General features: G+C 37.6%; 1 protein-coding gene across 11 annotated transcripts in view; it reads right to left on the bottom strand.

Annotated features, from left to right (window-relative positions):
• SP100 (SP100 nuclear antigen) overlaps positions 1-26704 on the bottom strand; it is a 97711-nt gene that overhangs the window by 28724 nt on the left and 42283 nt on the right. For all 11 annotated transcript variants that reach the window (XM_038574091.1, XM_038574098.1, XM_038574092.1 and 8 more), the window contains 10 exons: positions 26016-26099; positions 23085-23231; positions 22282-22362; positions 20541-20594; positions 20005-20097; positions 18556-18609; positions 18179-18235; positions 17854-17937; positions 13958-14074; positions 12980-13033 (listed from right to left, as the gene is read on the bottom strand). In XM_038574091.1, the coding sequence (XP_038430019.1) occupies positions 12980-13033; positions 13958-14074; positions 17854-17937; positions 18179-18235; positions 18556-18609; positions 20005-20097; positions 20541-20594; positions 22282-22362; positions 23085-23231; positions 26016-26099 (825 nt within the window). The remainder of the gene's footprint in view (positions 1-12979; positions 13034-13957; positions 14075-17853; positions 17938-18178; positions 18236-18555; positions 18610-20004; positions 20098-20540; positions 20595-22281; positions 22363-23084; positions 23232-26015; positions 26100-26704) is intronic.

The raw sequence follows: 26704 nt of genomic DNA, 5'->3' as shown, positions 1-26704 counted from the left end.
ATGTTAAACATACATGCCCCAACAATACAATAACAAAAAAAAATGCATGAGGAAGGGGGGGGAGAGCAAGATCATTGTCTGTTGGACTCACAGCAAACATGATTTGGACAAATCAGGGAGTAATATCATGCACATTTAAGAGCTAAAAGATACACATAAATATAACATCATGATGGATCTAGAGAGTATAATGTTAAGTGAAATAAATCAGGTAAAGATAAATACCATATGATTTCAATCATTTGCGGAATTTAAGAAACAAAACAAATGAACAAAGAAAAAAAAGACAAACCAAAAAAAAAGAAAAAAGAAAAAAGACAAACCGACAGACTCTTAATTACAGTGAACAAACTGATGGCTGCCAAAAAGGAGGTGCGTGTGTGTGGGGGTGATGGGTAAAATAGGTAAAGGGGATTAAGAGAATTCTTATCATGATAAGCACTGAGTAATGTATAGAATTGTAGAATCACTGAATTGTACACCTGAAACTAATAGAACACTGCGTGTTAACTATACTGGAATTGAAATGAAAAAAAAAAAAACTATTTGACACCAAAAATAAAAAAGTAATATAATGAGCTAAACTTGGGTGGGAGAGAAAAGAGTGGACTGAGGAATCAGGCACATGCTAAATTTATCAATTTTTGGGGTAGGAAACCAGTGAGTACTGCCTAAAGAGAGAGTATATAAAAGTAATTCTAAGAGTAATCATGAGAACAAAAATACAAACATTTCTAAATATCGGAAGTATATACTTACTCCTAACCAATGAAAACATGAGAAATGAGTACAATTCAGTCATTCATTTCTTTAAGGTAGAGACCCAGAAGTGGCCCACATTTCCTCAGCTCAGAGGCCATAGGCCAGAGCTTGGCCACAAGGTCAGGGCTAGCCACGGGGAAGATTGAAAGGTTGAGTCTAGGTGGGTAGCCACATGCTCAACTGTAATGAGGGGAACAGAAATCGAATCTTCCTAACTATCAGAAGTACACACATGCACATAAATTCATAGAAGACAGAATGCAGAGTGTTAACATTTTTAATATCCAAGACACTAGAATATATAATATAAATGAGTGTGACAGATACAAGACCATACATTTTGGTCCTATCAATAAAAGTAAACGGATTTAACTCACTTATTTAAATAAAAATTTTGAGATTGAATTACGGAGTAAACTCCAACTTTTATCATATACACAAGACTCATGGAAAAAGATATTTTATAACTATTGAAAATAAGTGTAAAGGCAAAAGTATATTCCGCATACATCAACAAAAAGAAACCAGGGAGTCATGATCTGAATATTTAAGGAAATATATAATTCAGGGCAAAAAGTTTTAAGCCAGTAGAAATTACTGGAGACATCCTACTATAATGAAAAATAGGTAGCAACTACTCCTAGCAGCAACTTTATTTTTACCTCCCTCAGTCAATAAGAGGTCAAGTGCACAAAATGAGGAGGCCCAAATAATACATTTAACAAGGTTGTTACGATTAATTCATATTTAACTCCATGTCCTAAAATAGAGAATGTACATTTCTTTCCAGGCTTTCTTAAACATTCTTGGGTCAAAGAGGAAATATAAATCCAAATTGCAGACTATCTAGCAAATAACAATAACGAAACTATCTCCTACAAGAACCTATACATTCTCTAATTTAGAAAAAACACTAATTTTAAAAGGATGAAGAAAATCCATGCATACAGTCAGTCTTCATTATTCATGGATTCCATATTTGTGAATTCACCCACTTGCTAAAATTTCTCTTTAACCCCCAAATCCACCTTCGTGGCACTTTCATGGTCATTCATGGACGTGGGCAAGCAGTGGATCATTTGAGTGGCTGATGGCACACATTCTCAGCTATGGTGGAACAAGGGGATGTTCCACCTTCTTGCTTCCACTCTTGTGGAAAAGGACACAAGTGTCCTTTTGCCATTTATTTAGTGCTTTTTTTGGTGAATTTGTTGTTGAAAATGGTAGTGGTGCTGAGGTGCTATCTCATGTTCCTAAGCATAAAAAGGTTGTGATGTGCTTTATGGAGAAAATCTCTGTGTTAGATAAACATTCAGGCAAGCGTTCTAGTGCCGTTGGTGATGAGTTCAACATTGATGAATTAACACATATATTAAATACAGTATCTTTAACTAGAAACACTCAGAAAAATACAAAGGTATGTATTGGTTGGTATGCTGCAGCCAGAGGCTCACAGGAGCATAACCCTGTACTTCTTCTAGAAGCGATGGTTCCTATATACTGGCAAATTGAACACCAATATAAAATAAAAAAAATAATAAAAAAATAGAAGCAATGATTCAGTATTAGCAAATTCTGTGTTTGGGGGTGACTTTATAGAACATATCTACTCTGAATAATGAAAACTGGCTGTATATGTACATATATGTGGATATGCATGTATGAGTATGCAAGCAATGTGTTTTCAGAATCCATCCACTTTTTTTTCATTGTTTTTATTTCAAATATTGTACTTTTCTCTTTATTCCCTCAAATATTGTACTTTTTAATCTTAGAATTTATATTTGGTCCTTTTTTTAATCATTTCTATTTCTTTGTTGATACTTGCTGTTTGGTGAGAAATCAATTTTCCTACTTCTTTACACGTGGCTTTATTAAACATATTTTAAATAGCTGATTTATGAGGTGCCTGGCTGGTTCAGTCCTTTAAGTGTATGCTTTCAGCTCAGATGATAATCTCAGGGTTCTGGGGTCCAGCCCCACATCAGGATCCCTGCTCAGTGGGGAGCCTGCTTCTTCCTGTCTCTCTGCCCCTCCCCACCCCCGGTTGCGTTCTCTGTCTCTCTCAAATAAATGAAAAATAAGATCTTAAAAAAAATTAAATAGCTGATTTAAAGTCTTTGTCTAGTAATTCCAGTGTATGGTCTTCCTTAGGTACAGTTTCTATGTTTCCTGAGTATAGAGCCATAGTTTGTTGCTTTTTTTTTTTGTTTTTGGCATGTCAAGTAATTTTTTTCTTAAAAACCTAACATCTTAAATAATACGTGATAACTCTGGAGATCGGATATCCCCATTTCCCCAAAGTTTGTAGCTATTGCTGCTGGTTGTTATTCCTGTTGGTTGTTGTTCTTTATTTAGTGTTTTTTTTTTTTTTTTTCCTGAACTAATTCTGTAAAGTCTGTGTATTTTGCTATGTGGCCCCTGAAGGTCCAGCTCAGTTTAGTGGTCAGTTAATGACTAGAAAGAGATTTCCCTAAATATCTAGGACTGATAAGTCTCCCAGTATTTGCCAGGGGGCTATAAAAGCCTGTGTTGATGCATGCCTTCAATGCACAGCTGGGCAGTTTACAATTCCACCATCGCTGTCACTTCCTGCTTGCACAGACCCTTCTGGTTAGGGAGAGGTGAGAGGTGAGGGCTTTATTAGGTCTTTCCTAATACCCAGCCCTGGTATATGTACTTCCCTAGACCTGTGTGTGGCCTTCCAGATGGCCAGAAATATTGGGGTGTTTTATATATACATATATATGTATATATATTTGTATACTATAAATAACACATTGCATACTTATGTGTATATAAAGTATATATTATACTACAGTGCTATACACAAAATACTATATATTTTTATGTATACTATATAAACTATATGTGTATATTTATATGTATAAAATGTAGTTTTATAACTTTATGTATTACTTATATATATCTATGTATTGTATAAATGTATATAATATTTTTACTGTTTATGTATATGTATTTACATATTTTATATTATATAATTTTTGAAATGTTTTATATTATATATTTAAGTATATATAATTGTCATAGTCTGCATATATTTTATTTATAATTTATAATGTTTATGTATTTCCACATATGACATGTTCATATTTGTATCGTATATATTCTATTTATCTGTACAAGAACATTTCTTTATTACATATATTTTTATATTTGTATATAATATAAATGATATATTTGTAAATAAATAAAACATATAAAATACACATTTATGGATGTGCTGGTGTGTTACATGTGTGTGTTTTCAGAATCTGTCTATTTCTGAACACCTGCACTGCTACCAGCTTAGTCCAGTCCAGCTGCAGCCTTGCCTAGGTCATTACTGACCTCTCATCCACCCTCCTAAAGTTTATTCTCCATGTGGCTTACAGAGCAATCCTTTAAAAACTTAATGAGATTACATCATTCCCTAGCTCAAAACTCTCCAGAGTCTTTTCCTCTTACTGAGACAAGAATCCAAAGTTTTTATCATGGCCTATGAGGTATGCATGACCTTAGAAACCACTTGCCATTCACCTCTCTTTACCTCCCCAGCCAGTAGTCTCCTTGCCACTCCTCAAAAGATCCCGTGTGTCCTGCTTCACCCTTTGCCCTGAGGTCTTCTCAGCCTCTGCACCATGGATTTTTCCTTCACCTCATTTGACATCTACTTATGCTTCAGTTTGTCAGGAAGGCTCTCACTGGCTACCCCATATAAGATGGCATGTTTCTGTAGGTGTTAGGTTGTTGCTTAGTAAGCATCTCTACTATAAGCATTTTCACTACAAACATTTTGCTACTTAACTAACTGGCCATAAAGCAATTTTGCCATAAAATATAAAATCATGAAAAATAAAAGAGGGATATTCATTTAAAAGGACATCAAGAAAAATGACTAAAAGAATTCAAATGACTTTATTGGGCAATTAAAAGTATTTGTATATCAAAAAATATTCACAAATATTTTGAAAAAATATTTATATATCAAAATGTATACTGCAGATTCATGGCTGCACTGGACAAGTAACTGATTTTATTTTGTGAATTGTATCCAAGCACCTGTCTTCAGAGTTTTTTGCTTATAGTATCATACATTTTTTTTTTGGCTTGTTGATTTGTCTCCTTGTTCAGCATAGCATTTTTCCTTTTTTCATTAAAATTTCTTCCATCACTAAAAGAGCTATCAGTTTCTCAATACTGGGATGTATATCTGTGACTGAGCTTTGTATCACATTGTGAAAGCTTTCTACACTGTTGTATATTCTTAGCATATTGTTCCATGTCCGTTGGTGAACATTCAAAAGTTCTGTGGGAAATGGGGGCTCAAAGTGTACCGCTGTTTAGACCATTATGAGGGTTCAATTTACATACTAGAAAAATGTGAGTACTGAGTCAATGAAGAAATGAAACCAAACTGTCCACCAGTTATTTTAATTTTTTATGGCAAAATTTCCTTATAGCCAATTAGTTATACAGAAAAATGTTTGCAGCAAAAGTGTCAAACATGAAGTGAGAGGGTCCTGAGGCAGAAAATTATTTAGTTTATTCAAGGAGGCCAGAGTGGTGTGTGAAGAAAGGGATGGTAAGAAATGAGATTTTAAGAGGTAATTTTTTTAAAGACTTTATTTATTTACTCATGAGAGAGAGAGAAAGAGAGAGAGAGAGAGAGAGCAAGCAGAAACATAGGCAGAGGGAGAAGCAGGCTCCATGCAGGGAGCCTGACGTGGGACTCGATCCCAGGACTCCAGGATCATGCCCTGGGGTGAAGGCAGGGGCTAAACCACTGAGCAACCCAGGGATCCCCTAAGAGGTAATTTTAAGAGGTAATCAGGGGCATCTAAAATATTATATTTGTTTGTGTATTGTCCTCTTACTGAATGTAAGTTCAATAAGATTTTGTTTACCTCTTTACCCTTATTGGGCAGCTTTGGCAAAAGAGACTTGTTGAATAAATGAATGAAGAATATAAAAAGAAAACAGCATAAGTAAGTAGTGAGGTATATCATGTTCATGAATTAGAAGACTCAATGCTTTAGAAATGTCAGTTCTTTCCAAATTCATCCTGGGCAATTTCAATAAAAAGTCAATAGGATTTTCAAGGAAACTCAATAAGATGCTACCAAAATTTATATGAAAGAGAAAATATCCAAAATAGCTAAGATAACTTTGAAAAAGAAACAAATTGAAAGAAACTTCCTTGATCAGATATCAAGATATTATAAACTTATAGTACTAGAATGTGCTATGTATCGATGCAGATTTAGATAGAGTAATGGATTGGACTGGAAAGCCCCCCAACAAACCCATATAGATATATGGCAGTGTGATACATGTCCTATGTGGTATTATATGGGAGTAATTGGAGAAGCTGGGACAATCGGTTACCGACAATGGAAAAAAAATTAGACCCCCTACCTTTTATCACACTAAAAAATTCAATTCCAAAAGGATTACGATACAAACGAGAAAAGAAATAGGAGTGTCTTAGCCTGGTATTCCCAAAAGCAGATTTTGAGATAAGGGTTTGTGTTCAGGAAGTTTACTTGTGAAACTGTGTCAAGGATCCAAGGTGGTAAACTGGAAAGGGGCAAAGGGTAGGAGAGAAAGCCATTTGGGACAGTTGCTACTGTGGTTAACTAGGTCCTGACCCAGGTGGGGATCCTTTGAAGTGCTATTTAAAAAATTGCTCATCTTAGAAATGGAAGAGAGAATATTTATTTACTGGATCCTGTCCTTCATTGGTCAAAATGTTCAGTAAAATAGGGAAGGTATGAAAAGTTATCTGAAAGACAGCCTCAGGTTATGTCAAGATTTCTTAAAATAAGACTGAGAAGCGCAATCATAAAAGATAATATAGACAAATTAGATCACACAGATCACATTTTTTGTGCATAAAAGTGATAAATCAGATAAAAAGATCAAAGGATAATGTGAAAGAAGCTGGAGTGGATATTTAAGAAATGGGGATCAGGGAAGGGCTCTCTGAGGAGGAGATATCTGAGTTGAGGGGGAAAGCATTTTATTAGTGTCAACAGAAAGTGCAAATGTCCTGAGGCAGAAACTTACTCAGTTTGTTCACCGGGACCAGAGTAGTGTGTAAGAGCAAGAATGGTAAGGGATGGGATTTAAAAGGTGATCAAGGGCAGCTTGTGTAATGTTTCTCTAGGTTCAGTTGGAAACCACTGAAAGGGTATAAACAACTGGGTGGCAGGCTATTGAGTGAAGAATGAATTATAGGTGGCAAGAATGGAAGCAGAGGGTCCACTTAGGAGGACTCTGCAGTATTTCATATGCAAGATAATGGGGCTTGAATCAGGGAAGTGGCAAGGCAAATAAAGAATGGACAAATTTGATATATAGTTTGAGACCTTATGATGAGTTGATATGGGGAATGGTTAGGAAAAAGAAGGAATCAAGCATACGTTCTACATTTTTGATTCAGGCAGCTGACTAGTTGTCATGCCATTTACAGAGATAAAGATGACTGGTAGTGAATGACAGGTTTGGGACTGAAATAAAGAAATCTGACATGACGAATTTGACACACCTATTAGAATGCAAGGGGAAGTTTGGAGTAAGAAGTTGGGTTTATGACAGTTCAAGAGAAGAATTAGAGGAGGAGAAATATACTTGGCAGTCATTCACATATTCAAGGAATTTATAGCTTCCAGACTACATGAAATCCCTCTGGAGAGAGTATAATTAGAGATGAGGAAAGCACTCAGGTCCAAACCCGGGGGCATTCCGATAGGTGGATGTCAGGAAGTTGAGAAGGGATCACCACCACCAATACCACCACCAAATCACCAGGAAGGAGCTAACGGCAGTGGGAAGTTGTGGTGTCCCCCCAAATAGTGCATTCATCCACGTGGCCTGAAAGGGACCATATTCTCCTAGCTTCCTCACCTGATCACGGTGATGCCAACGTCTGCCAGGTGTTAGGAGGTAAGAGGCAGCCAAGAACCCTGTCAGAAAGGCCATGATCAGGTGATCACAGCAGGCTACCCTCCAACAAGCCGCACCAGCTCCAACCTCTTGACTGGAGAAACCAGTTTGTCAAGGACAGATCCCTTCAGCTCCCTTCAGGCCCAGGCTCCAGGAAAGAGATCTGCCTCCCTTTCTACTACTGTTCTCCATACATGCTGCATCCTACCCACCTGCCTCCCACCCCACCTGTGAGGCCAGGAGGGCCATAGCTCCATCTAAGGTCAATATTTTCAATCCTAGGGAGCATGCAGTCCAGAGGAAGCCTCACCTTCATAATGGAGTCTATAAAGAACCCTCATGAATCAACAACATTGATTATGACATCACTATCCATAAAAAGCCAACAATAAAAAATCACCAATCTTCAAAAAAAGGGATTAAGGGCACCTGGGTGGCTCAGTCAGGTACGCATCAGACTCTGGATTTTGACTCAGGTCATGATCTCAGGGTGATGAGATCAAGCTCAGCATGGAGCCTGCTTAAAATTCTCTCTCTTCTCCCTCTGCCCCTTCCCCCACTCATATGCACACATGTGTGCACGCACTCTCTCTCTCTCAAAAACCACACTCCAATCTTCTAATTTGTAGTTTTCTGATATTTCTTTACCCCTCCCTTTATTTTACTGTGGGCTTTTATTTATTTATTTATTTTTGCTTTAAGTATATATTTTGTACAATTATATATGCAGATTCAAATTTTCACAAAGAGAATTATTTATTTATTTATGATAGACAGAGAGAAAAAGAGAGAGAGAGAGAGAGAGGCAGAGTGTGTCACAGGCAGAGGGAGAAGCAGGCTCCATGCCAGGAGCCCGATGTGGGACTCGATCCCTGGACTCCAGGATCGTGCCCTGGGCCAAAGGCAGGTGCTAAACTGCTGAGCCACGCAGGGATCCCCGGCTTAACTATTTCAGGTGAGTCTTTCTCACCTGCTATACAGCAGAATGAAGGAATTCTTGTGATGTTAGTACCTCTGACCTAGAGCAAGGACAGCTAAAGAAGGAAAACATACTAAGTATTTGGGGTACAACACTGGCCTAACCTTGCAAAATTAGCCCTTCTCTGTTTCATTATTATGGGGGAAATATGGAGGCTCTCACTTTGCATTTAGTACCCAAGATTTCTGCATTGGGGGGCTATGCCAATAAGCACATGTGTCACTGGGAATCAGTGTTGTGATTATACCTTGAGCCATGCTGCAACTCTGCCTTTGGGTAAACCTTAGAGCTTAAAAAGAAGGAGGTTCATCCCCTTAGTCTGTGCAAGTAGGGGTCACTGTGAATTGTCTTGCCATATCCTTCAGACGGAGCCATGGGGACTTCATCTGCAGCCAACATGGTTCTATCCAGTCTTTAGCATGAGCATGAGCTTGTCCAGTCTTTCAAAAATCTAATCCTCTATTGAAGCCTTCCACACTCCTTTATGGGGGAGCACCCATATTACCCCGAAAGCTGGCTCTTCCTTCCATTCTGCCAAATTCCTCATGTTACTGCAGTAAGTAATCATGGGCAGTTTCTTTCTTTCTTTTTTTTTTTTCAAAGATTTATTTATTTATTCATGATAGAGAGAGAAAGAGAGAGAGAGAGGCAGAGACACAGGAGGAGGGAGAAGCAGGCTCCATGCAGGGAGCCCAACGTGGGACTCGATCCTGGGACTCCAGGATCGTGCCCTGGGCCAAAGGCAGGTGCTAAACCGCTGAGCCACCCAGGGATCCCCCATGGGCAGTTTCAATGTCTGTGCATCTTCACCCAGAATAAGTACTTTGAAGAGAGACTGAGTTTTGGTGGTTGTCAGTATAGATGTGGTCTGATTTATAAGGAAAGAGAAGTTGTGGAAGCGTTGGGAATGTGCAGTGGATAAGCAGAGCAGTGAAAAGGGAAGTATGATGAAGCCTATTAGGATGAGGTCTGGTAAATGAAATGTGAATAAGGAAGGGGTGTCAGGATTTGGAGATACAAGAAAAAATATAGAAAGTATCTAAATGATGCTGGGAATAATACTTAGCCTATAAGTAATAATGTGTATACAATATTATTAAGATGTCATCTTTTTAAAAAGGTATCATAAGCATCAATCTCCTAAATACTGAACAGATCATTCACACTGTATTTAGGTGAAGGCAAGAAAGGAAATCTGAAAATAAAAAAACACAGGGGATCTCAAGCTGATTCAGATTTAAGAAATAAGATAGGAAGCTATAGGAGAAAAAAAATCTCTATGTATCTATTTTCACTGTTTTTAGGTAAAATCCTTTTCAGGCGCTTCTCTGTTTTCTGCCAACTATGTATTTCTGAACTCTATGGGCTTGCATTTCTTATATGGCTATCTAACGAAATCCAGAAATCAGATTTGAAAAATGTAAGTCTTTGTAACTAACAAAGAAGGATGCTTGGATGGCTCAGTCAGTTAAGCGTCTGCCTTTGGCTCAGGGTCCTGGGATTGAGTCCAGACTTGGTTTGCCTGCTCAGTGGGGAGCCTGCTTCTCCCTCCCCCTCTGCCCACTCCCGCTTGTGTTCTCTTTCATGCTCTCTCTCAAATAAATTAATTAATTGAAATCTTTATTAAAAATGTATACACACACACACACACACACACACACACACACATATATATGTAATTAACAAGGAATTACAGAAAGAGATGGAGAGAAAGTCCCCCAACTTATAGCTGTGGAAGGAGAGAGAGCATTCTGCACCATAAACTACTTAAAGAATATGATTTGACAAAATATTAAATTGAGAAATCTCACAAAAAGGTAAGTCTTATTCTCTTGCAAAATATGGAGATACGGCAATCATTACCAGATTGTTCTTCTCTCAGTTGTTAAAAAATTTGTCCTTGGAACAGTTCATTTGAAGGGGTCTTGTAATATTCCCCTAATTAGAAATTATTACTACTTCTCATGAAACCAGTTCCAAAGAAGCCTTAAATCTGATTGACAGTCTTGATAATTCTTGGACCTGGCCATCATATTTTTTTTAAAGATTTTATCCACTCATTCATGAGAGACACAGAGAGAGAGGCAGAGACACAGGCAGAGGGAGAAGCAGGCTCCTTATGCGGAGCCTGACATGGGACTCTATACCAAGACCACAGGAATAATGACCTGAGCCAAAGGCAGATGCTCAACTGCTGAGCCACCCAGGTATCCCTGGCCATCAGATTTGTAAAATTTTTATTTTAATTCCAATGTAATTAACATAAAGTGTTACACAAAATAGTAATTCAGCAATTCGATACTGGCCATCATATTTTGATTGACATTGGAATCCCTAAACTATATAAATGCTTATAAGGTTTTATATTAAATCAGAAAAAAAAAAACCTTGGCATTCTTATTTCCTCACACACAAGCAGGTAATAAAATAACCACAGATTTTTTTACTTAAATAAAGATTTTGAGAGCTTTGTCTCATTTAAATTCACTCCAGGTATTATGTAATGGGGAAAAAAAAGATATCCATAGTAACAAACACATTGGTACACCATATAAGAGTTTTTTAAAAGTGTAAGAAAATTCCTATTGGAAGAACATTAAATAAGATATAAGTGGGTAAAATCTCTGTTCTCCCAAAATTAATCTGCATTTTCAATGCATTTCTTCTTTTTTCCCTCAAGTTTTTTGTTTAAATTCCAGTTAGTTATCATATATGGTAAAATTGGTTTCAGGTGTAGAATTTAGTGATTCATCACTTACAAATAACACCCAGTGCATTTCTAATCAGAGATTCCAGTGAACTTGGGAAGGAGGGGGGTGGGGGATCTTCTTGAGTTGATTCTAAAATTCACCCTCAATGAGTCATCAGGATGGTGCTACCTCTGAACTTTCTCTTCTTTTCTGTAACCCCTTTGATTGCAAAAGAAAATCTAGTACATAGACAGGTAAAGGCACTGTATGATTAAAGTGGTGGTTCAATCACAATGTAATAGTGTAGAGAATATTTTTTAAATTCCCACCTCACATGAAAGCAGAGAGGAAAAACTCATGGAATTATAGATGTAAACATAAAAAATGATAGGTATTTCGGGATCCCTGGGTGGCGCAGCGGTTTGGCGCCTGCCTTTGGCCCAGGGCGCGATCCTGGAGACCCGGGATCGAATCCCACGTCGGGCTCCCGGTGCATGGAGCCTGCTTCTCCCTCTGCCTGTGTCTCTGCCTCTCTCTCTTTCTCTCTGTGACTATCATAAATAAATAAAAAATTAAAAAAAATGATAGGTATTTCAAACATGGAACAATGTTTTTAAAATCTTCAGGTAAAATGGCTGTTATAAAAGCAATGGGAAACCCAAGAGCCAGAGAGAAAAAAAGCTGACAAATTTGACTACTTAAAAATTTATAACATCTCTAGGACAAAAGAGTCCATTAACAAGCCTAAAAGGAAAATATAATAGGAGGGTCCTCATAGTTCAGTTAAACATCTGACTCTTGATTTCAGCTCAGGTCATGATCTCAGGATGGTAAGTTTGAACCCCCAGTCTGCCTTCATGCTCAGTGGGGAGTTTGCTTGGGATTCTCTCTCCCTCTGCCCCTCCCCCCACTCATGCTTTCTCTTTGTCTCTAAAATAATCTTTAAACAAACAAATAAACAAAAGGAAAGGAAAACAAATGGGACAGCATATTAGCAACATATATAATGTGGATTTAATGTATATACCAGATAAGCTTTTTTATATCCATTCAGCAATGTAAGAAAAAGACAACCACCACAATAGGAAGCTGACACGACACTCTGTGACAAAGACTTCAATGAAGAAGAAAAACAAATGACCAATAACAAATGAAAAATGCTCAATCACCCTCAAAATGAAGACTGGTGCATGTGAAAGCACCAAATAAGACTATATATAGCTCAGTTAGAATGTTAAATGTTTTTACTGCTTAGGTATGATACATTAATTTTAAAAAGCAAGAAAGGGAAAAGTGTATAGAATTACCATATTAAGATAAATAAAAATATATTCCAAACTGACTTAATACATGCAGAGAAAAATTCTGCAAAGACATATACCAATGTTTATAAGAAAGATATTTTAAAATCAGAATAAAACACAATATCAAGATATGACCATTTTGGAAAAAAATAGTTGCTTTAAAAGGCATTCATTTAAAAAAAAGGCATTCATTTTTTTTGTCTTATGAAAGGCATAGAAAATAATGATAAATTATAGCATTAAAAAAACACTGCATTTGTGACATAAAAATCAAGTAAATTCTTTTTCATTCTTACTTATTTTCTCATTGTGTTTTCCCGAAGTAGGATTGTTTCCAATATCCATGGTATCTAGAAAGTAATAGGTGGTGGTCATATAGCTGTAATTTAGAAATAAAAATTACAAATCTTATGACAATTCAGACTGCAGAAGGCTTGAGTTTATAATGATCTGAGTATCATTTCTCTGTCTTCCTTCTAAAGGAAACAGACAGGGACTGAATTGATATCTAAGGTCCTTTATTTCTCTGGGACTTTAAAAAGGCTCTTAATTTCTTAAGTACATCAGTTTCTTCATTCATGAAACAAGAATAGCAACTGTTATCCTGTTCAGGCTTTAAATTTTTTATGACAATGAAATAAGATCTTATTTACAAAAGTTAATGAGAAATCACTACATTCGTCAACTATGGAAGGCATTCTTCAAAACTATATGCTGAGTTTAAGAATACTTATCTAGGGCCTTTGTTTCCTGACAGGTAACAGGACCATTTGTCTTTTGAGGCTTTTCCAAGGTTGTGACAAAGTGACACTATTATCTGAAGAACACTTGGATTTCTTCATTCCACGGACAAGGGTGGGATGTCACTATATAAATCCAATACTTTAGTAAATGAGATACTGCCATTTTTACCAGTGTGTTTCTACTAGATCATCCATGTCAATCCACCCTGTTCAACATGACTTTATAAGGATCTCTTGCCTCCCTGCCACTCCCAAAAGGCTCAGGTCAGGTAGGTGCAGAGAATGGGACTCTGGCATGGATGTACTCCTTCCTTATCAAAGTGTGTTCAGAGTCAAGTGCAGCAGGAAACAAAATCTCTGATATCAGATTCCTGACATTGTGCAGTCTAGGACCCTGTGACCCCTCAACTTCCATAACTGGTCATTCCATTGGTCAGCTGCCTGATGTCCTTGAACTCTGATCAACTACATACCCAGGGTCTGTGGTATCAGCAGAACCACCTCCACCCCAAGACCCTCAGGCAGCCTTACCCATCATGTCAGATGCTTGGCTATTCTCAGTCCTTGTTCCTTGGCCTCTTGAAATACCTTTCGAAAGGCACATGACACATGAACACTCTTCATTTCCAAGTCCTTGGGACTCTGCTCCTAAATTATGATTTGTAAAGAGTTTTCATTTGCATCTCTTCTCTTCTAATGATCCTCCCTTCCCCAAACCCTCCACTAAAAGATGTCTCAACCTCTGAAATCACTTTCTTTGTTTGCTCCCCATTGTTTTTGCCCTTCCTTTCAACCTATTTTTTCTCTTTTATCCTTTTCTCTTTGCCCTAAATCTGTATTTCTGTTCTTCTACTTTTTCTTTATATGCTTTTCCTATCCACCATTTCTGACATTTTCACATACTCTTATATTTACTTTATGTGATATTATTCTTTTCCAGAAATATTATTTTATTACATTTATATATTTGTATATATAAAATTCAATTATTAAAATAGTTTCTGTAAATATTCTGTATAAATACTATAATAAAGTAACTTTTGACAGACATATTTCCAAATGTTAGAATACAGGAAGTGAACAATTTTTTTTCACTCACTCAGTAAGTTTGCTAAACCCCTTTCATGTACCAGGCGCTGAGATGGGTGCTGATAATAATTCAGGCAGAAGACTACTGAAGCATCAATGCTTGTCAATTTTATGAACGACCAGGGAATTGACACAGAAACAAATGAGTGAATATATTGAAATATGAAGAAGTGTGTGTAAAGAAGTGTATGTAGATTCAGCAAATGAAAGTAACCACAAGGAGTTTAGTATATCTGAGCATGAAGTGAAAGAATAAGGAACATTGATAAGGATGGAGAAAGAGGCAGGAGCCCTTAGGTAAGTGGCTTTGGAGGCCCCATGAAGGAGAATTGACTCAGTCCTAAGGGAAATTAAAGGACTTTGGATGCAGTTTTGAAATATCAATTTAGCTAAATCACTTAGAATACATCTGGTGGGAAGAAGATTAGAAGGAGAACAAGATCCTGTAAATCTAGTACAATGAGAAGTGAGATAGATATGGATTAGAGCGTCAGCACTGGGAGTGGAGATTAAAGGACAGCTGGAGACATTTAAAAGGAAGACTTGATAGAGTTAGGTGATAGATGTGGTGTGTCAATTGAGGAGACAACAGTGTCATGGGTGACTCTGTGAATTTCAATTTGAAAACAATGGGGCAATTAATAGTGTATTTTAGAAACAGAATACTGGAGAAGCAGATGCTGGTTTTAGGAAGATGATGTGCTCAGTTTTGCAAGTGTTGAGTTTGAAGGTTTTGAAAGACATCTAAAGTGGGGAAGGCTAGGACCTTCAGAACCTTGGACAGAGGTCATTCTGCCATTTGGATGGATGAGTTTAGATGCTTGGAGGACGGGGCTGGGCTGGAAATGGATGCTTAGGAACTATTAAGTTGTGGATGGTGATTGAAACCATAGGAATGAGTGAAATGCCTGGACAAGGTCTCTTGTAATCTGGGTGAGTTATAGGGGACACTGATACCTGGGAGCGCCTTGCTCTGTAAAGCCACTGCTACTAAGAACCACACTTGCACCAACATTGCTTTTGTCCCATTTCAGATCCCACAATTTCTCCATCTTGCCTCTCTTCTTTTTACACTCTGCCATTTTTTATCTCATCTTTTTAACTCTTTCTCTACATGGTTCTCTGTGTGCCTCCTCTTTCTCCTCTCCATTTATTCCCGATGTATATACCCCACTCCATCAATTCTCTATGCTTCTATCCCTGAATCTCATTTTATTATTGAAGTAATCCTCTTTCTACTGTCACTTCCTTTTCCATTTTCTCTTTGCTTCCAGTCTGTTTCTCTTAATCTTATCTTGATATTTTAGCTGTTTTTACAAGTACAATTTTTGTCTTTATATTTTATCTATATTCAGCTTCATTTCATAGACTGCTACTTTCATCATGACCAAATGACTACTCTTGGCACTGACCACACTGTTGGCCACCATTACTTTTACCAATTCACTACGGGCTTTCTACATTGTAAGACTCAGCCAGTCATGGACTCTATTGCCATGTTTCTGGTACAACTTCTGAGAGTATCTTGAAAATCAACACTCTTCCCCCACAAAACCCCCCAATCTGGTGATATTTGGATTCCATTTCCATTCCACTTGAAAATACTTGAAGCATACTCAGTGAGATGTTTTTCCATTTGAAGAACCCAGCCTATCTTTTCCATTCTTTCTCCTTACATGCTCCACTCAGTGTTAACCTCCCTCCATTCAGGAACACAGCTCTTCTTTCTCTTTTGACTCCCTCAAACCTGTTGAAAGTAGTCCAAACCTTACACAATGTATGGGAGTTGTGTGCATGTGTGTCTGCATTTGCATGTACATGCAATGTTTTAGGGGGAAGGTAAGATAAAGAAAGAAGAGCTTTTCCTCTGTGCAGACAAGAAAACAAAGATAATAATAATGTAACGGCTTATATAATAGATAATAGATATCATATATAAAAGATAATAATAATGTAACGTAAGCACCAACAGGTGCTTATAGGTTGGCATCTCTTCTGACCTTCTTTCTCTATTCATCTGAGGAGCTTTGAATTCACAGGAGGACATTGAAGAGAAATAAGGAAATGACAGACTATAGACAGTGACCACTTTGATGTTGTCATGCTCATTTACATTCATGGCTCAGATGAGCTGAGAAAATACCCACTCTGATGACTACACCTTATATCCAACAAAGATGTGCTCTGTCATCTTTCCTATCTGGTCACATATCATTTTTCTCATTATTTCTTGATTTTCTGACCATTTCCCTGCTTTACACATTTCTATCACCATTACTTGATTCTATGAGCTTCTCTCCCCATTTCCCTGATTTCTCTTGTGCTCTGTGTTTTTTTTTTTCTCTTTTTCATCAATGATGTTCTTAATCTCTGTTCCTTTTTATTTCTGTATTTATCCTTTTTGGCTCTTCCCTTCCAGGTATTTTGTATTCCTTATATCTGGCACCACTCCTACCATCTTTTTTTTTCTTTATGATTTTCATTTTTATCTATCTATCTATCTATCTATCTATCTATCTATCTATCTATCATCTATCATCTATCTATCAATCTCTATCTATCTACCTATCTAGTTGTTAAAATAAATTTTTCTTGCATCAGGCACTGATACATACTGCTGATACTATATATCAGTTCCTTTGTACCTCCTTTTTGGATTTTGATCATGGGATACAGCTCTTATATTCCTGCCTATTATATACAAGAGTCATACTTTTTGACCTTTGGCCAAATTGGTGAATTTGGTCAAATGTCTACTTCTTTATTCCAAAATAGGATGACAAGAATTAGCATGCCTAAATCTTAAGGATATCGTGATTACAAAGTAAGATCTTATCTGCCAAAGTAGTTTAAAATAACACAGTATAATCAAATTACAATATGATGGGCAACTGTCAAAAACTATACTAAAGTTTGAAAGTTGTTGATCTGACGCTTTTATTTCTGTCTGTAATTACATAGCGGAGCCAGTTGTCTTTTGAGGCTTTTACAATTACAAATGACATTAATGTCAATCAATATGCCACTATAGAAAACTAAGGTCTTAGTGTTAGTAGGCATGACAGTAGGTATTTAAAAAGATACCACCATTTTGCTATTCATTTCTTCCACAACAGCAGTATATAATTACATACATTTATTCAATAGAACTCATCCTGTTAAACATGAATTTATAATAATTTCCTGTCCCCTTCTATTTTCTAAAATGCTGAAAAGGAGTTCCCAGGATTAACTGGATACAGGTCTTCAAGGTGCTGAGAATAAAATGCATCAGGAAACAGTAGCGTTTAATTCCTGACATTCTGCAGGCCAAGGCTTGGCATCCTAATCTTCTTTACCTGACCCACTTCTTAGGACTGAGTTAGAAGATTCCTGAGATTCTTCTGCACGATGTAATTCTGAAAAGTTACCACTGCTGATCCCTGCAGAAAGAAATAAAATTTCTTAGAAGTCTCAGTCTGTGTTCTAGGAACAAATCTAGTACAAAATTCTTTAAAAGGAAAATTGGAGAGTGAAGTTAGGAGCTAGGAATACTCCTACTGCCAGGCTACCCTGTGGCTCCATCTGACCTGTTGGTCAAAGTTGCTCCAGGAACCACCCCCAGGGCTGGGCTGGGGGACAACTTTGCCATGGAAGGTACTTCCTTTTTTCACCATGTCTTACCCTTTCCGCTTGTCGGCACGTACTTCTTCTTCCAGTTCCTTTGGTTATCCAGGGAGTCTGTGGAAGCAACATTTTCTAGTTGTCAGGGCCTCTATCAACTGGGACCCTCAATAGTCTTACAGAGCAGAGCACCCTCCACTCCAGGGGTTACTTTATCTTATTTAGGCAAATGAAGAATATATTTGTATTGTATTTGTGCCATTGAACTTTTTGAGGCTTACACATTGTATCAATTAATCCAGCCCACCTAATTCAAAATGTATAATGTGAATCAATTAATTTACAAGTAATTTTATTTTAGAGGATTTAACAAAAAATTTGAGCAAAGATTTTGTAGTAAAGAAAGTTGTTACATCAAGAGTTTTAATTGCACTTACGTCTTTTCCTGTTGTTTATTCCCCAAAAAGATTTGTTTCCAATATCTGCAGAATCTAGAAAGTAAAGGAAAACACAACCAGTAATCTACAACTAAGAGCTGTGAATCTTATGACTACTTACACTGTAGACAGGATTTGGACTAGAAAGACACTATGACAATCATTTCTGTCTCTTCCCATCTAAAGGAAAAATATCACTACTAAATGGAGCGGAGAACCACAATCCTTTGGCCCCAATTGCAAAATCAAAGAAATTTTGAAAATCCGTATTTTTCCCATAAGTTTTCAGCTAACTACTTCAGCAGTGAATCTGGACTTGAGCTGTCATGAATCTATGTAAAATTTTTATTTCTCACACTTGGTGTGAATTCACCAATTTGAAAACAGACTCTTTTTTTTTTTTAAGATTTTATTTATTTACTCATGAGACACACACACACACACACACACACACACACACAGAAGCAGAGACACAGGCAGAGGGAAAAGCAGGCTCCATGCAGGGAGCCCGACATGGGACTCGATCCCGGGTTCCCAGGATCACGCCCTGGACTGAAGGTGGTGCAAACCACTGAGCTACCCAGGCTGCTCGAATTCACCAATTTGTTGCAGGAACATTAATATAATATATTTGAGACTCGTTGCAAGGTCATTTGTATGTATATTTGAGAGTAGGATTCTGTCCCAGATTCTGTTAGATTCTTTTTTTTGGTAATATATAGGATATGAACCACATTGTCTTTCTAACAGATTATTATTTTATGCCTGGCTTCAAAGGTTTTGAATAGAAGACTATGGATATTTGCTAGGAGTCCAGGCTGTTCTGCTTTTTCCAGTAACTTTCCATATATAATGTATAGAAGATCTTTAAATGTTTATGAGTTAGAGTTTCCCCACCTGTGGAGTAGAGAGAGCAATAGTTATCTGGCCTACCTTTCAGTTGTTATAAACACGAAAAGATATCTTATTAGTGAAGATATTTTCAAATATCGTTATATGGGCCAATGTCATATTGGAGTCTTCTGTCAAAAGTTATAAATTGAATTTGATGATAATAACTAGAAACTTTTCCCTCTGTCAATAATCAGAGTCTTTTGAATTTTGAGCAAGTTTGCAACAAAATCAAGCGATGGCAGATACCCATTTTCTCTGCTCTCTACAAAATAGGAGTGGGCAGGGGTGGAAATCATTACGTAATTCAGTACTTTGGGGTTAATAAACCTGAAAGCATGTAGTAAAAATGGCACTGCCATTCAACTAGAGCCACCTTACAAACCTGAATTTATAATGCTTTCTCTCTTTGCATTTTTCAAAATGGCCAGATGTGATCAATGCAGGGAATGAGATCCCAGTCTATGGAGGATGATCAGAGTAAAATACCCTAGAAACAAGAAAGAATTCCATACTCAGATTCCTTGTGCCTGGGAGCCTAGTGATGGTAGTCCTTACCCTCCTCATCAGGATTGCTTCTCAGTGCTGAGCTCGAGGCTCTCATGGGCTCCTCTTCCTCACTGGACTCTGAAGAGTAATCAAATCTTTTCACTGCAGAGGAAGCAAGTGTCTCTTGAAAGTCTCCGTGTATGACAAAGGAATCAAGAGGGTAAAAACTTGGGAAGCTCTAAAAACCCAAGACAAGTATACCCCCAGGACACCTTAGGACTCTGGTATGGAAGAAGGGAGATCTCCCACTTGGCTGCTTCCTTGAACCCCACTTGAAATAGGGTCCCACCCCTCTCTCATCTAAAACTCCTTGGAATGTTTACTTGAAAAAAAATTAATTCTATTGTGTTTGAACCCTTGACTTCTTTGGGTTTACTTGTTACAACCATTAGCCTAACTAATTAATACAAAAATTAAAATATAAAGCATCTTAAATTAAAACGAATTTATATTTTACTTTGAAGGATATGGCAAAGAATTAGAATGAATCTTTTGTAGAAAATGCTGTTCATTTGTAACCACGAAGAGTTTTTATTTGCCCTTACCTACTTTCCAAGCTCCTTCTTGGGAGATAGGTGATTTTCTGAAATCCACGGGGTCTATAAAATAAAAGGGAAGAGACAATTGTTTGTTTGCAATAGTCTTACAAATTCTGTGACAATTCACCGGGCTTGCAATCACAATAATATTTTTATGATGATTTTTCTCTCTTTCCTTCAATTGAATCCAGTTCTGGTGGCTTGGGATATAATGATGGGCTCCTGCTTGGCTCTTCTTTTCACTTTCCATGTCAATTTGTAAGTGGCTCTTCCACATTATTAGCCACAGCTGCCTTATCTATAAAGCTGGATAACATAGTTACTCTGTCTTCCTGTTAAGGTTTTTATGAAAATAAAATAAAACTTTATTTACAAAAGCTCTTTAAGAAATCACAATATAAACCAATGGTTTAAGTAATTTGGGTTTGAGAATAGCTGATCAGAGATCATTTTCCCATCAATAATTAGACAGCAGCACAAATTGTTCTTTGAAGGCTTTCTAAGTTTGGGATTAATGACAATATTGTCAACAAGTAGAAGAATACTGTAGTTACTATGTTGGATAGAATATAAAGCATATCGGTAGAGAATAAATACATTATTTCAACTCTTTAGCATTAATACATGATAGTGTTTAGTAAAAGTTTGTCATTTTTACCAGCATATTTTTGCTACATTTTCTATATATCAATCAAGTGGGCCCATGCTGTTAAACAACAATTTATAATGCCTTCCTGCCTCCTTCCACACTTCCCAGTAGGGCCAGAGAAACTAAATGCAGAAAATAGTTCCTGGAAGTAATAGAACCAAGGCATATAGAGCATGCTCAAAACAAGATTCATCAGGAAAACAGATCTCGGGATTTCGACTCTGTGTATTTGTCATCCAGGGTTGCAATCCTAATGTTCTTACTTAGTGTAATCTGAAGTCGTGAGCAGGTAACTTCTTGGGACTCTCCTCTCTCACTTGATTCTAATGAGTCAAGGTTATTGGTCACTGCACAAAGGAATAGGACTTTTTAGGGGTCTCAGTGTGTGACAATGAGGCTTTGTAGAAGACCTTGGAACACTGATGTGATTGTGTTTCCTCTAGAAAACAAGGATAACAATGTCTGGTCTGCTTACCCCTTAAGATTCTTGTAAATTAAAAAGTAAGGTTTTATTTGCAAAAATCCTTGGAAAAATCATTATATATGCCATGGGTTGCTGAAGAACTCCCAAAAACACTATGTTGGGTTTTAGAGTACTTTATCTGAGTCCTTTTTCTGCTAACACTGGATAGCCGGATGAGTTGTCCTTTGACACAATTCAGTTTGTGATCAGATGACAATATGATCTAGTAAAGTAATATTTAGCTTTCTGTTCCCTATAGAAATCACTGTATAAATCCAACACCTTATAAGCAAAGAAACTAGCTAGTTTTAAAAACAAAATCATCATTTTGGTAGCCTTTTTCTGCTATATAATCAATATATGTGTACAATGTGTATTAATAAATAGCACCTATCAATTAATAGGCTTCATTTTCAAAAAGTATATATATGTGTGTGTGTGTGTGTGTGTGTGTGTATACATATATAATGATTTTTTAGATTATTTCCCTAAAAGGTCAAGTAAAATAAATGCAGAGAATGGGATTCCAGGATAAACTGAATCTATCACACAGAATAGGCCCAAAATTAGATGCATCAAACTGTAGTTCTTAATTCAGATTCCTTTAGCCAAAGCCTGCTTTCCCACAGCCTTACCAGGCCGGCTTTCCAGTGTTGATGTGGAGGCTTCTGGGAGCTCCTCTCCATCATTGGATTCTTCAGAGTCACTGCTGATCACTGCACAGAGGAGCAAAATCTTTTAGCTTCAGGGTGGGGCCAATGAGCCCACATATCAGGCAACCCTGCAATAAGAACACTAGAAAGACCTGGAAACTAAGCTAACTCAGGGCACTCTGATCTATACTTGAATGTGTGTGACTTGCAGGCTACTCCAGTCCTAAACTAAAGGTGATAGAATTCATGGACAGAGGGCAACTTTGCCCAATCTGTCAACGTTTTTCTTTCCCCACTCTCATGGGACCTCCTACCCCTGCCCTCATGCTACTCTATCTTTTATTCTCAATTTATTTCACTTCCTCTTGGCTCTGCTTCTTTCCCCTACTTTTGCCTCTCTTTCTGGCAATGGTATCTCTCTATACTTCTCTTTGTCTTCATGTGCTTCCTTCTTCATCTCCTTTCATGAATCTCTTGGCTCTCCAGTTTTTTTTTCCCCCTTTTCTTCAACTTCTACCACCATATTTTCTTTTCTTTTCTTTTTTTTTTTTTGTTTTAGAAGTAGGCTCCTACACATTAATACTCAAATCTACCATTTCTGTCTTTTGGTATTTTTCTGATCACTGGGACTTTCTCCTGCTGAGCTCACTGCATATGGTACTGGTTCCTCCCCTCTCGCTTCCATCCAAGGCCAAATGGACTGCCTTAATGGGCCCTGATGACGTGTCCCAGCCCCTTGCCTGGAACTGGTGACTCACATTACTCACTCTTTCAATCAGCATTACCTATTATGTCAGATGCCTGGTTATAGTTAGTCCTTGCTTGGGCTTGCTGTTCAACTGTCGAGTTAAAGAATGGCTTTTCCTTCTTTATATCCACCAGATATACCGAACAGGAATTCATTTGGATTCCATGATTGGGTAGCTCTGCTCCTGGATCAAATTGTAATGAATGGAGAATTTTCATTTGTCTCCCCCAAAGGGAATAAACACCCTTCACTACTATTGATAAGTCCTGTTCCCTGTAAATCCACCGAAGGGGTGAAGCTTCCCCTCTCTCCGACCTCTTTCCTATCCTGCTGCTTAACTGTGTCCCTTCATCTGTGCCTTTCTGGACTCTGGGTTTTGGGGGGGTTTGTTTTTGTTTTCTCTTCTCATCCTTTGATGAATTATTTGTTGCTCTTTTGTTTTTAAAGATTTATTTATTTGTTTTAGCAGGGAGGAGCAGAGGAAGAGAGAATATTAAGCAGACTCCACCCTGAGCATGGAACCCAATGGGGGGCTCTATCTCACAATGCTGACATGATGAGCCAAGCAAAACCAAGAGTTGTATGCCTAACTGGCTGAGCCACCCAGGAGCCCCACTTTGTGCTCTTTTAAAAATAAAAATTATATTTTCAGTATAATGTACATAGATAAAAATGGGTAAATCATAAATTTTGAATCATCACAAAGTGAGCATATCTGGGTAATTGTCACCGTGATCAAGAAATAGAAGATTACTTATACCATGGAAACCTCTTAGTGATGCCTCCCACTAACTGTCTCCATCACGTAACTCATGTTAACCACCACTTGATTTTTAATACTATTGATGATTAATTTTGCCAGTTCTGAAATACACGTTTGTATAAATGGAATCATGCCCCTCTCTCTTACTTGCTCTTTATCTGTCTCTCTCCCATTTGACAGGGATGGGGGTAGGAGACTTAGGCTTCCTTTCTTAACATTATATTTGTGGGAGTCATCTCTATTCATTTTGCTTTTTCACTTCTGTGTAGTAGTCTATTGTAGATATAATCCATGATAAACCCATAAAAAAATCTATTTGGGCTGTTTTAAGATTTTGGCTATTGTGAATAATGCTGCTTTTCTATGTGTTTCTTGTCTTTTTTTGAACATAGTGCTCATTTCTGTAGGTTTCTGCTGAGGAACATAATTGCAGAATCACAAGCTATGTATAGTTCCAACTTTTTCCAAAAGCATGTGTAAAGGCAGAGGTATAATTGGGAGAGCTTGACAATTCAAGTAAACAAACAGAATTTGGTGTGGTAGGAATGTGGTGGGAGAGAGAGAGTGTGTGTGTGTGTGGGGGGTGGGTATTATACAACTATGTGGGAGGTAACCTTCTATATTCCACATCAAGCAGCATTGATCTCATGCTGAGGGCCACAGGAGGGCACTGGGTTTAAGTAGGAAAGCCGTATGGCTTTGCATTTTTGCAATGCCCATTAAGCTGAAGTGTAGAAGATGGATCTGAGGGGGGCAAGACAGGAGGAAGGAAGCCAGCAGGAGAGTTCCCCTATTTGACGTGAGAAGTGATAGGAATGTAGATTAGAGTGAGCATCCTGGAAATGGAGAGAAATAAGTAGGCTAGACATATTTTAAAGTTGACAGAAGTGGTAAATAAAGTCATGGTTGTTTTAATCCACTGAATTTGGAGGATGTTTGTTACACAGCAATAGATAACTAATATAGCATCCAAACAGAGATGGCTTTCAGATCTTTGATTACACGTCTTCAGGCACTAGAAGGAATGAATCTAGAAGACAGGTCTGGAGCAGAGGTGTGTGTAGGAATCCATAGATCATAGATGATCGAAGCCACAGAGATATGAAATGCTTGGGTGGAGGCCTATTTTTATTTGAGGAGGTATAAGGGCCATTTTGGTCACTGTAGACACCTTAATGATCTCTTCTCAATGGCAATAGGAAGAGCCCTCTGTGCTTTCTTTCTGGTGACTGTCTCTTCAAATTGGACAATGTCTTGATTTGTCTTCTCCTTATTTGATCCACTTTCTACCAGTTTTTCATTCATGGTCCCGTAACTCATCCTCTACATAGTTCTTTTTATGCCTCCCCCGTTTTTTCTATTTACTGGTATTCATCTATTTCTGTATATTTCTCTACTCATACTTTTTCTCAACATTTTTTTATCACTATCTCCCAGGTCCTAGGGTGAGGCAGAAGAAGTGCTGAGGGTACAAGAAGATACCAAGAGTATTTTTATCAAGATTTTCTTTCCTTATCAAGATTTTCTTTATATCCCAGGACCTCCCTGCCTCACTCTAGAACTGGCCCTGCTGTCCTCTGACTGATTTTCCATTTATCCACTCTCTGTTATGTTTTCTACATTCTCCTATTTGATCTCTGTTTCTTAATTATTAATGTGACTTTCTGTATGCCTCTTCTACATTGATTTTTGTCTTTCTATTCATTTCTCTCATCTAAACCATTCCAAGCATCACCAAAGTTCTTCTCCTGTGTCACTGTTCCCCACTCCTAGTCCCTTCATTTGCCAATTCTTTTCTAAAAGTCCTTCACCAGGGCTTCTGTACTCACAAATATGACCAGCAGCATCATGCATGGTTTCCATGTTTCTGTTACCACCTCTGAAAATCAAGTTGCAACATTTATTTTCACCAGCTCCACAAAATGGTACTGTTTGGATTCCATATCAGTTTATCTAAAACTTTATTAATATTTTCTCTCCTTGTATTCTCTCCTCAGGGACATGCCCTTTATCAAAGAGCTCAGTTCTTTCTCCCCCTTGCATCTCACACACCTTAAAAGCAGCCAGAGGTTGTGCACAAGGCTATGGGTCGTGGGTGTTGTTAGGGCCATGGAGGTGCTTAGTATCAAAGAACAAAGGAAAGCTTTTGTTCACATAGAAAAACAAAGATAGAATTAGAAAATTGGTAAGATAAGTGGTTATTACTTTCTCCATCACAGGGCAATGGGCTGGGTGTGTCTTCTCTTATATCTCCATTATACACTTGGATGGATGCTTGTTCACAGGACTCTGAGGATAAAAAGAGACCATAGATGAGACCCAGGAGAACCCTGTTCTGCCTATTTCCATTTTATTACATCTCATCTGACTTCCCTTTTCTTTTCATGTTTCTATTTATAGCTTGTCTACATATACTGCCACTATCACACCATGAAAGTACCGGTGCTTTGGTGATTCTGTGATCAAGTTCTCCCTCACTTCTTTTGACTTTTCTTTCTGTTTCTCTTCCCTGATGAGGCATTGCAACTTTTCACCTTTTGTATCTTTGTTTGTCCTTCCTAACTTTTCTTTCTTTATTTCCTTTTTTTAACAAAAGAAAACCAAATTTAATAGGTGTACATATGAGGAATCCACACAGACATGGAATTCCAAACACAATGAGGCAACATCAAGCTTATATGAGCTTAGGAGAGGGATAGGGGTCTGAGTGTACAGAGGGCAGAGTAGTCATTAGCAAGAAGGTGAAAGGGGATGTTTGGAAAAACAAGATTGTTCTATTATACAGATAAGTTCCTTCTTAGGTAAAGGGGAGTCTCTGTTAATAGTTCTCTTCCTGGTACAGGTTCTCCTTTATAGTATAAATTGAGGCAGAGAAATAATCTTTATGCCGAAGT

The sequence above is a fragment of the Canis lupus genome, chromosome 25, assembly GCF_011100685.1.
Source record: "Canis lupus familiaris isolate Mischka breed German Shepherd chromosome 25, alternate assembly UU_Cfam_GSD_1.0, whole genome shotgun sequence".
In the NCBI taxonomy this organism is placed as follows: domain Eukaryota; kingdom Metazoa; phylum Chordata; class Mammalia; order Carnivora; family Canidae; genus Canis; species Canis lupus.
The sequence above is the reverse complement of the archived record's forward strand: the minus strand, read 5'-3'. Positions and strand labels throughout refer to the sequence as shown.